The sequence below is a fragment of the Brachyistius frenatus genome, unplaced genomic scaffold, assembly GCF_029030835.1.
Source record: "Brachyistius frenatus isolate BFR_SWC_R1_liver_20210118 unplaced genomic scaffold, ASM2903083v1 Contig_322, whole genome shotgun sequence".
Lineage (NCBI taxonomy): Eukaryota > Metazoa > Chordata > Actinopteri > Embiotocidae > Brachyistius > Brachyistius frenatus.
Window position 1 is genome coordinate 114,083 of NW_027210921.1, and position 11,447 is coordinate 125,529.

General features: G+C 43.3%; 2 protein-coding genes across 2 annotated transcripts; one reads left to right on the plus strand and one right to left on the minus strand.

The window, feature by feature from the left end:
* The first annotated feature begins 1,232 nt into the window (after nt 1–1,232).
* Nucleotides 1,233–6,726, plus strand: tada1 (transcriptional adaptor 1). Its single transcript, XM_069723273.1, has 8 exons — nt 1,233–1,318; nt 1,743–1,834; nt 1,969–2,034; nt 2,758–2,852; nt 3,058–3,270; nt 3,909–4,060; nt 4,245–4,401; nt 5,448–6,726. The coding sequence occupies exons 1-8, from the start codon at nt 1,245–1,247 to the stop codon at nt 5,592–5,594; spliced, it is 996 nt and encodes a 331-aa protein (XP_069579374.1). The 5' UTR covers nt 1,233–1,244; the 3' UTR covers nt 5,595–6,726.
* A 451-nt stretch (nt 6,727–7,177) lies between these two features.
* LOC138635677 (transcription factor Jun-like) lies at nt 7,178–9,331 on the minus strand. The gene has a single exon (XM_069723272.1). It carries the CDS (start codon nt 8,958–8,960, stop codon nt 7,992–7,994), a length of 969 nt encoding a protein of 322 aa, XP_069579373.1. The 5' UTR covers nt 8,961–9,331; the 3' UTR covers nt 7,178–7,991.
* Between the last annotated feature and the right edge of the window lie 2,116 nt (nt 9,332–11,447).

Below are 11,447 nucleotides of genomic sequence, written 5' to 3' on the forward strand. Positions count from 1 at the left end.
TGTATGAATCCACTTAATGTGATGAATGGCGTGAGTCATGAAGGGCTGTTTAAGACTTCGCGACCACCTGGGGAGACAGAGCTGAAGGAGCGATCGCCCTGACGACTCAACTGTTTTTATACCATAGTTAAAACAGTGAAAAACAAAAAGGGCCTCCCAGTCTAAACCCGCCTGAGAGAGGTATGAGCCAAAGAGCCACAAAAGACAACAGAAGGAGCCACAGAAATGCTTTAGTGGAGAAGTGGAGGTCAAGCTCTACTACAGCATAATAAAAGAAGAAAAATATTATCTAATCATTTCATGTGGAGTTTATATTTTAGCTGCTGCATTAGCAGAAGCCAAGATGTGTGACTTTTGATTTGGTTAAAATGGGATGCGATGCAAATCAAGACATCTTTGTCCAATTATATCAAAACTACATTGATTCTGGAGGACGGATGGTGGCGGTTACTGAGATCATTAAAAGGGGTGCTTCTGAAGTTAAGGGCCCAACAAAATTCCACTTTAGATGAACCTTAATGAGCAGTAAAATATTGGAAGATGCTAAAGCTGGGAAAGGGGACAAATTAAATTTACTCTGACTTTGTTGCAAAAGGTTGCAACACTGCTTCCTGTCCTTGAGACGTGTTTTTTAAGGGGTACAGTCATTTTCTTGTTATTGATTGGCCTTTCACATGAGCCCTATAGCCATAATTTAAACACATCAAGTCAGGCTCCGGTGCCATATGAACGTTTGAAAATAAAGGGTGCTCAATCTCACAAATAATGTGCCGCAAAGCAGCTGAATATACGTTTAAACAACGCTATACTGCCATCTAGTGGATGAGTGGTTCTACTACAGAAACGTTCAACGGTGTTCATGACTTTAATTTAATTTATTTTAAAGATTTTAATTGTATGAATTATCATTATGAGAAATAACCTATTTGATTTGTCCCCATAATTTGTAATTGTGTTTAATTTATCTTATTTTGGCTATGAGTGACAGTTCCCCTTATTTATCTACCGTTCGTTTTATTCTCATTTAATAAGTGAAATGTAATCATGTTAAATTAAATTAATTAAAGTTATTTTGTGTGGTATTCACTGTCCAGTAATATGTTTCACCATGTTTGTAAAACTTAAAGACAATTACGACAAAAACAAAAACAAAAACAAAAAAAAGTTTACAAAACACAAATAAAATAGCAAAAATTCATCGGTGTCGCTGGGTGATGACGTAACTGCCAGAGTTTGAGAACGCCATGGCAGCCCATGCTAGCGAGCTGGAGGTTGCGAAGAAGAATTTAACGGATGCAATTGGCGATAACGTCAAGCAGTAAGTTAAACGTTGTTTATCTGGGTTTGGTTGTTGTTTTTCTGATTCTTGTGTTGCGCACTCGTCATATCTCTGTTCCGCTTAAACGCTTAAAATTATGCAAATTAGCAACCGGCTAGCACTCGCTAACGTTAGCTCCTCGGCAGCGCTTCACCACCGAGTCGAGAAGTCGCTTCTCTTCGGTGTCGATCAGCTGCAGACGTCTTCGTCTCGTCCTGTGGGGTTTTTATCAGACGCCTCTTCTCTCAGGATACGGTTTGCAGGGAAACCGGCATGAGGATGTTTTAAATAAATGTTGTTCCTTCAGATCTTAAACGGGGAAAGGCTCCTGAGTGGTGGGACGTTGTGGGACGGAGGGACAGGACTGTTGTTGGACGTTTTGTTTGTCCCCTGTTGATGTTTGGTGTTTGTGTCCTCCCTGAAGTTACTGGGCAAACCTGAAGCTGTGGTTTAAACAAAAGATCAGCAAGGAGGAGTTTGACGTTGAGGCTCGGCGTCTGCTGGCACAGGAGAATGGTGAGTATGCAGGAAAAAAAAACACGTGTTTTATATATATAAATATATATAAAAATATATAAATATATTCGGTGGTAATGCTTTCTGTAAAAACTGTCTGATTCTGTGTTTCTCTCCCTCTTCTTCTTTCACAGTCCATGTTCACAACGACTTCCTCCTGGCCATCCTCACACGATGTCAGATCATCGTCTCCACACCAGGTATGGCTTTTTAAAATAAAAATAAAGTGTATGTCTCTGAAACTGCAGGTGAGCTTGTGTTTGTGTGGCCAAATGGGTGATTGATGAACATTAGGCTGGTTGAACAAGCTGGTTGAAAAAGCTTTGCTCGGTCCTTTGGCTGGAGTCTGGACTCACCGGTGACTGTGGTGGAGAGACAAACCTGAAGCAAAGGACGGGGCTATACTGGACAATACCAAACAACCTCCTGGCGGGCCGGAGATGCAGCAGACGGGTCATCTTGTCATCTTGCTGGATGCAGGACTGAACATTTCAGGAGATCCTTTGTTTGCACAATCCTCAGGCTTTACAACACCGCAGCTGCAGTGGCTGATGATCCGAGCTGTTTTGTCCCCTTCCTCTCCTTTTACTCATCCGTTTATTTATCTATTGAGTGGTTGATCTTTGTAATCTTTTCTATTCTTAGCCCACTATTACTGCTGGCTTTTACTATTTGTTTTTTTTTGTATTTTACTGTCCTGCCTTTTAAATCTAGACTCGTGTATCTGTGAGCAACTGAAAGCCTGAATTTCCCCAAGGTGACGAATAAAGTAGCTATCGTTTTTGTTTTTTTTAGGAGCCAGTTAAAGACTATCGATATGGGAAATTCTGAATATTTTACTGAAGGGAAATATTCATCTTCATCAACATCTTAATTTGTGTCTTCAATGCCTGCTGTGTTGTGTGTTCTTTTCTGACCTCTAGAGGGCGCAGGGCCATTACAATGGCAAGGCAGCTGTGCTTCAAAGCCTGGCAAACCAAAAGGAAAGAAGAAATGTTCCTCCAGACAAAAATTTGATGTAAGCCCTTATCCATTTCCATCGTTGCAGACGTTTGGTTAACTTAAGTTATTGGCACTCTGCTCAAATTTCCAACAAGTTAATTTCCCACACCGTGACTGGGTGTAAGGGTTTTTCAAGGTCAGTGGTATCTAATCCATCAGCGGGTGATCGAACGGCTGACGGACTGTATTATTTGGATGTTTATGTTGGTTTGTGTCGGCAGCATCGTTTCCAGCCTCAGAACCCTCTGACGGCGGCCCAGCCGTTCAGCCCGCGAGAGGCGGGGGGCGAGGAGGAGGAGCTGCGTCTCAGCGCCCACACTCTGCTGCTGCCCACGCGAGGTCAGCTGGAGGCCCGCATGATGGTGACCGCCTTTGAGCTGGGCCTGGACAACATCACGGAAGACGCCATCAGCACCATGATCTATGCTGTTGAGGTGTGTAGCAGCTGTCCACCGGGAGAGTACAGGTGTATGTCTGGGATGATCAAGTTTGTAAATACATGTCTTGATGGACCCATAGCTTCAATACAATCTCATAAAATGTGAGAATGGTGGTTTTTCTTTCCCGTTTTAACGTCACTATTCTTTGACATTCTCTATTTAAACATTATGTTGTGGCTTAAATGAATGGAGAGGTTTATCTTATTTATTTTTTTTGCATCATCTGCTTTGTAGTTTGTTTTCTCAGGAAATGGCACAAAGCCTTGTGGCTTAGTCACACTTAGGTGAACTGACATGTGTGCAATTCACATAATAATACAGCCTCTTATCAAACCTTTTACTCTCATGAATCTGTGACTGTCTTTGCACTGTCCAGCATCTCTTTCTCCATACTGTTAGTATTATTTTGTTGAGTTATAAAACAATAATATAAACTATATTCCTGAATGAGGGGTCCATCCTGCCCCCTCTCTCAAACTGGATGAACATTGATCCTCACAATTACGCGTCAACCTTCAATCAGATGAAACTCTGTACGATGCCCAGAAGGTGACTCAAAGTACTGTTTTCAAATGAGTAAAGACAAATTTCAATCTGATTGTGCCATGACTCAGTTCTCCGATTTCTTTCAGCACCACTTGAAAGATGTCCTGACTGCTGTAATCACCCGGAGGAAGGCTTACCGGCTAAGAGACGGTCATTTCCCTTATGCCTTTGGCAGTGATGTCACACCTCAACCTTATCTGAAAAACAGCCTTGCTGCCTATCACAGTGTTACTGAATGGTAGGGACAACAATGGGCTAAGATAAGAGAAAGCATTTCATGCGGATATAAATGTTTTTGGTATTTTTAAACTATGTTTACTGTACAGTTAACTGATTTTCTTTTGATGTCAGTTAAGACTAATACGAGTATATACAGGAAAACATTTCAGTCCACACTGATTTTCTTTTGTCCTTTCTTTTAGTCCCCCACCAAGTGCTTCCCTCCCTGTTGGCCCTCCAACTCAGGTGTCCCCCGATGAGGCAGAGCAACAGGCTGTTCACCTGCTGGCTTGTTCTGCTGACGGTCTTCCCGCACCCCTTCCTCCAATCAGTGTGTTTGACCTGCTCGAGGCTTTACAGGTAACACAATGTGTTGATGTACATAATGTCCCAGTCTTCACACTTAGTTTATTTGGAACAAAGCAAATTGAATTTATCAAATTGATTTTTGATATTTCAAAGACAGTGTACACGTTTGTTTTCAAAGCTTGGAGGTGAGGTCCATTTCATTAATGTGAAGGTAAGTGATACTTGCACTGTGCTGTACTGATCAGTTTTGGTAAACATGGTCACGTATCACCTCTGCTTCTTCTGAAATTTGATGCCATTTTGTACTTTGAGCTCATGAAGCTATCTAGAATTTTACAGACGTTATATCCAAAACTTGAGCCTGAAACTGGATATTGTTTCTAACAGCAGGAACAACTGGTCACGTATTCTTTCAAGCTAAATCGCCAAACATTGCTGATCTGTGATGATTTGCTGCCGTTTGTTCTCTTTTTGATACATTTGGTGGTTGTGGACTGTTAGATGCACATAACAAAGTGATTTTGAAGACATGGACTTGGGCTTTAGGAAATCCCAACAGGCAGCTTTAAAAATGTACTGACTAAACTATTAATTGGGGAAATAATCTGTAGATTTATCAGCAATCGAACTGCTAAACTCAACTGTTGTTGCCCAAAAGTCAGGACCCAGGACTTAATATCTGTTTCCACATAAAGATATAGTATTTATACTCTGCTATGAAATTCTTGTCTGAAATGTGAGATGTTTCTTTTTATTTTTGAATTTCTAAATTTAATTTGAGCAAATATAAGGGCTGGATAACAAAATCAAATATGACAATATTTTTTACCCAATACCTTTATTGATATTTAGTCCATATTTTAGGGTTGACTGTTGCTGTTCTCACAGAATATTTACACTGAGATTTTTTTTCATAACCATCAGTAATATGGATATAATGACTGTAGAGCAGCTGGAACAGTCTGGCATGTTTAGAAAATTACATCAATTTACTGCAGTGGTGCCTTAAAAACCAGGAAAAGATGACAATTCTGACTTACTGTTTAACCATCAGACCTTTAATTGGTTGAATCATCTTTGTAACGTGTCTGACGTAGGTTCACCACGGTGTGATGCCCTCCCACACGATGTATGCCCTCAACATGGAGCGTATACTGTCGCGGCTCTGGCACCCCAGCCACGAGGAGCTGGAGCAGGACCACGTGCACCGGCAGCGGCTAGCCGCTAAAGAGCTCGTCAGCTGAGAACCGCTGACATAAGACTGTATGGACTGTGGATATCATCAGGAATCAAACACAGGAACAGTCCCCACATGAAAATGGATGGGGGAATGTGTGTTTACAAAAAAAAAAAAGACTTGTGAGACCTGGAAAATCACATCTGTGTTGCACAGAAAGACGAGACGGAGAAGGAGGGGAACCGAGATGAAACAAAACAGTCGAACCGCGATCACAGAGTGGGCAGTCGGCTCCGGTGGCCAGTCAATCTGGCAAACTAGCACTGAAGCTGATTGACGTGTCTCCTCCACCAGTTATTTCAGTCAGCAAAAATCATCATTTTGAATTTCTTTCCATAGTGAGAATATAATATTGTGGGAAAGTGAACGTCTGTGTTTGATTTTAGGATATACCAGCAGCTATGAGTACTGAAATAGAAAGTAACATTCAAGCCCAGGTTGCACAGTATTAAGAATTTAGTTTTTTTTCTGGGTTAAGATGGCTTGATAAACAACAACATGACTGAATTTCCAACCGTTCATGCTGTTCATGTTGTCAGATATGCACCACAACTATTGATCAAAACATCCTATAAGGACGCAAAGCGGCCTATATCTAATCAAGACAACATTGTGTATAAAACCAGGTCACAACACACTGCACCTATACAGGATTCAAAATATTTAAGCAGTCATAAAGGTCCTGGACATTATAGGTGTTTTAATTTAATAGCTAATTAGACCTCCTGTCAGGTTGATGGTTACTGTGAAGGGAATCTAATCAATGTACCAATTAACAGGTGCAGCTGAGACGTCAGTCATGCTCCGTTTGCTGCAGTCCTGAGAAGAGCTCAATCAGACAATAAGTGAAAACACCGGTGTGTGTTTATGGTGGGTGGAGCCGGGCAGCCGCTTTGTGCACACTCGTGAATATTATTTTGAAATGGTCTCGTAATTATTCCTAAAACATTTACTGCTTTCTGGTGTCAGGGTTGGTGGTCCACTGTGTCTGCAGATGAAGTTGAAATTTTTCTTTCAACGTCTGTCCCTCTGTTCAGGTTAAATGTATGTTTTTGTTTTTTTTTCTACACCATGTTTGTTACTTATATTACAGAGTAGTTAAGAAAACAAATAAAAACGCGTCTTTGTTTTCGTACAAACTTAAATGATTCCCTTTGTACCTCAGCACACTCCTTCCAAGTATGTAAACAGATCTGCCTTTGCTTGTGGGAGTCCACCAGCTGTAGTGGGAGGACGCTGACGCGCGCTCTCTCTCTCTCTCACTCACTCTCTCTCTCTCACACACACACACACACACACACACACACACACACACACACGTCCCACTGCGCACTCGGGACCTCTTGCCATATTTGGCAGCCTGAGGACTCACTTCCGACGCCTCGCCGTCCAATAGGCGCTCGTGTAGACTCGCCAACCATTACGAGCACCTCGCGCAGCACTGATGACTCAATCTCCCGTCCGCCCCAGTTCCTTGAACAACAAACACTTCATAAAACGCACTGTAAGACTATCCAGTTATCTGCTCTCGTAAAACCTGCCTAATGCTGATGTAATTTTAATCGGGCACAAAAAAAAGTACTCACATCACCGTGTCCAACATTTTATTTCGTCATATTTACAGTTAAGTGCTCAAAATACTGCGTACAAACATTATTACAAAGTGTTATTTCAGGTCTAACATTAGTTACACCTATATCACAAAGTTGTATGAACATAAGTGTTAAGAAAGTAAGGCAGTTTTTTTTTTTTTTTTTGTCAGTAAACGCTACACACACCTTCACGAGTCCTTGCGTAAAGGTGTGAGATTTTTTTTTCTTCTTTTGTTAGTGTTACTCTGTACATATAGTCGCTGGTGCTTGGGATACTCAGTGCTTGACTCGTATGCATACATTGCTACATGACATAGTGGGAGATTTGCAGGGCAAGGCCTGGTTCACATTGTGTTTCTTTTGTCTATGCAGTTTGATCCCACACCAGCCCTGACACTCTGTCAAGACGCAGGACGCAGGATACGGGCCACATTCAAGTGATAAGGTATGGACACTTGCCATAACACCCTGGTTTTGACTGAATACAAATCTGATTTTGTAGTTTGGGCGTGAAAATAAGATATAAAGATAAGAATTAGACAGATATATGTAACAAGTCACATCAGAGGCATATTTAGAGCAAATGTTCCCTCTGAGCTGTGTGCGCCTGTGCAATAAGTTTGGTGGCTTCTGCTCTGTAATAATTCACCATACTGACCATCACCATCTGTGTGGATACAGTCTGAGCGCAGAATTTGGTGGGACAATGCTCTGAGACGCAGGGATTTCCCTAAAAGACTGAACAGGCCACTTTAAGCTGCATTTTGGTCCCCAAGCAAAATGTCCGGTGCTTTTTTCCCCCCCTTGGCAGTCTAGTAAGCTTGGAGCTGCTGCGTCAAAATGAGCTGGCAGCCGCTGTTAACGTGGTCCATGACCTTTTGCTTGAGCAGAGCCAACTCGTCCCGGAGGACGTTTGCAGAGGAAACCAGCTCCGTGTTTTGGTTCTTCAGGTTTTTGACCCTGTCCTCCAGCCGAGAGATCCTCTCCAGCTTCCTTTTCCGGCATTTGGACGCGGCCACCCTGTTCCTCATGCGCTTCCTCTCCGCTTTGATGCGCTCCTGGTTCTCCATGTCGATGGGGGAGAGCGGCGGGGTGTCACCGGACATCTCGGGCACCGTCTGCGGTTCCTCTTTGAGTGCATGTAGCCGCCGTTGCTGCGCCGCCGCCATCTGGTGGTCCATGTGGTTGTGGGACGGCTGTGGGGCGGCTGAGTAACTTGAAGGCGGGTGCCTTTCGCTGGCAGGTGCAGAAGCGGAGCCCACGGCCCGGCTGAAAGTGCTCAAGTTTGTGTACTCAGGAGGCTCCGTGCGCACCGTGCAGCTGTAGGGAATCCCGCTGCTCTCGGGCGCAGCGGAGCCGGATGCCATGCTGTTGGTCGCGCCGGTCTGCGCGTCGGGGTGGGTGGCGGGGATATGCTGCTGGTAGTGGAGCTCAGCCAGCGCCCTCACGAATCCTTCAGCAAAGCCCTCCTGCTCGTCGGTGATGTTCTTGGGACAGACGAACTGGGTCGGCGTGGGAGTCGTCAGCCCGCTGCAGGACTGGATGATCAGCCTCTCCAGTTCAGGCGAGGCCAGCTTCAGTAACCCGACATCAGGGGACGTCAGGATGTCCAAGGCCCTGGCGCCCAGCTGGGGTTTGAAGTTTTTCGGGTCGTTTAGGTTCAGGGTCATGGTTTGTTTGAGGGTTTTGGGGTTGAACCCATAGACCGCCGGCCCGTCATGCTGAGAGTTGGAGGCATTCACGGCTTCGTCGTAGAATGTCGCTTCCATTTTTCTGGACATAAAGTTTCGATCGCCCTGAGGGAGGGTTTTTTTTCTTCTTTCACAAAAAAAAAAAGGTCCAAGATCGACTGTTTACATATGTCCCGTGACAATCTCGCAACTGTCTTTCGGTAGAGTCTGCCTATTGTTAAAGTTCAACTCACTTGACAACTTTGTGTCCCGAGAAAACTTTTCTTTTGTGGACCGAGCGGTCATCAATAACAAAAAACGTCTTCCTCCGCCGCCGATCCTCAGTGGTTTTACACCTTAAGTATCCTCTTTGATTTGTCCTTCCTCCCAAAAACTAGAAACAGTGCCTGAATACGGGTAATACTTTCTATTGCTTCCAACGTGGAGACGAACTTTATCCACCTCTAAGCTGCAGCTCTACTGAAAATAACAATGATGTCATTTCTACGGCCTGTGATTGGCTGCAGATGATTTGGTGGGCAGGGTCTGTCTAATGACATGCAGGTTGCTCTGACAACTAGCCATATCCCCGCCCCCCCGCGATGGCTTATGGGATTAGGTAATGCAGACAGTGGAGCAATGTACTCTGGGATTACGTAGTGTTTTTGAATATTTAGTTACCCGCTCAATTAATAGTTACCCATCCCAAAAGCGAGCCGATGGTCCGGGTAGTTTAACGCTGATTAACAACAAATCGGTGTTCTTTTAATGAAATCTTTCTGATCAGAAACGGTTTGCCTCAATATTTGTAAGTTTCACAGACATCAAATCCAAATTTACTCCATTATAAAATGCAGAAACCATGAAATCATTAGTATACATCTGGTAGGACGAATTTGACAGAAGAGATCAGGTCAGTGAACGCTGGTTGGCTGGTAAAGTAGGGTGAAAAAGAGAGGAAGGAACATGAGCCTGACCTGCATCAGGAGCTCTTTTGTTGTAAAGAACACACACAGAAAACGTGTTCCTATAACTGCATGCGTTAAGTGTCTTCCCGAGTTTTTGCAGTGTGAGCAGGATGTGTTCTCAGCAATTTATGTATTTACTGGCCATGTGCTGATTTACACACACCGCAGAACCCAGAAAGAAGCTCCACAAAGACAAACAAAAAGAATATAGCCCGCTTAATGTGTAGGGGCAGGTGGGTGCAGGATATGGGAGAGCATACATACACTACACACACATAGTTTTGTGTAAGGATACTCCTAAACTAAGATTTGTTACCACTCATTACACTGATGCACCTTTTTTGTAAAGTTTTCATAATAATATTGTCCTGTTGTAATAAAAAAAAAATTCTGCACAATTAATATTCCCTTTTTCTTTAAAACATTGTCATATTGTACAATAAAACTGAGTTAGCTGTTGACCAATGTGATAAAAAAAAAAATACAATCCCTTTTTGCTGCACAGACTTGTGGCACTTCTTTTCTTTTTTCTGATCCTTAATGGACAAATTAATGGAACATTTCATAAATAATAGGCTATTTGAACATGTTTTTTTTAGTATCTTTGTAACCACAGGATGCATGTTATACTTTGTGATGTTTGATAAATAATAGTGCAATGGCTCTCCAACAAATAGCGATACCTGGTAGCTCTCAGGCTACTGTTGGAGTATGTGCATGTTGACTATCAATTTGTTATGTTCACAAAAAATAAGCTTATTTAGCTGATTTGGTGGAGCTCAGCTATGTGAATAAATGTTACCGTGTGCTCCTGGACACAGTGACATTATTTTGCAGCAAGTAACTCTCTTAGGAAAAAGGTTTCAGACCCCTGCTCCAGAGGAAGGAAGTCAGAAAGCTGATCTATTAAGCGGGGTTATCAGTGTTTTTATTGTTATTACTCAGACTTGATCTTAACTTACACAAGTGTGAGCCCTGCATGATAACCTTCCTGTTCCTCAGCTCATTACATTCTGTACTTCACGCCTCATAGGTGAATGTGAAGCTGCACTACTGACTGAAGCCTCTATGCAGCTGCAGTCCAGTCTGTCTGGCCTCCCCCATTGTATTATTCAACATGTTCTCCTCAAGCCAACTATAAATAAGTTAACAGCTCCAGACAGCCTGGGATAACCAGAGCTGCCTGAGGTCAACACTCTTGAGATGACATGTTGTCTTCACAACACGGCTGTGTGACACCCATTTGGAAGTATTTGACACCCTGAAGTAGAAACCCAGTGCGGGAATGCTTTAGAAAGTTTTGTGTCTAATACCAGTAGTGGCACGGTTTGTTCTTTCTCGCTTCCTTTCCCCCCCCCATCTTCTTGTAGCAACTTCTGCCACTCTCTCTCTCTTTGTGTTTCTGATTGTACACCTGTGTTAAGTCCCACCGGAGAGTATTTTCCAATCAAAGTACCACTGTGCCCCGGCTGCACTTCCTGTTTCTCTGTCAGCTTTTCCCCTCTGCTGACCTGACACAGGGTCGCCTTTAGATAACAGCGCTTTCCTCCTCCCTGCCTCGTCCAGCTGTTTCCACTGCATGCAGTTTTCTAATCAGGAGCTGGTCTTGCCTGCCGGCCTCCCAACAGGC

Bases quoted from the DNA above. Each gene is read 5' to 3' on its own strand.
- tada1 (XM_069723273.1), top strand. From the start codon at position 1,245: ATGGCAGCCCATGCTAGCGAGCTGGAGGTTGCGAAGAAGAATTTAACG. The intron at 3,271-3,908 runs GTGTGTAGCAGC...GATTTCTTTCAG, and splicing joins CCATGATCTATGCTGTTGAG to CACCACTTGAAAGATGTCCT. The intron at 4,061-4,244 runs GTAGGGACAACA...CCTTTCTTTTAG, and splicing joins TATCACAGTGTTACTGAATG to TCCCCCACCAAGTGCTTCCC.
- LOC138635677 (XM_069723272.1), bottom strand. From the start codon at position 8,960: ATGTCCAGAAAAATGGAAGCGACATTCTACGACGAAGCCGTGAATGCC.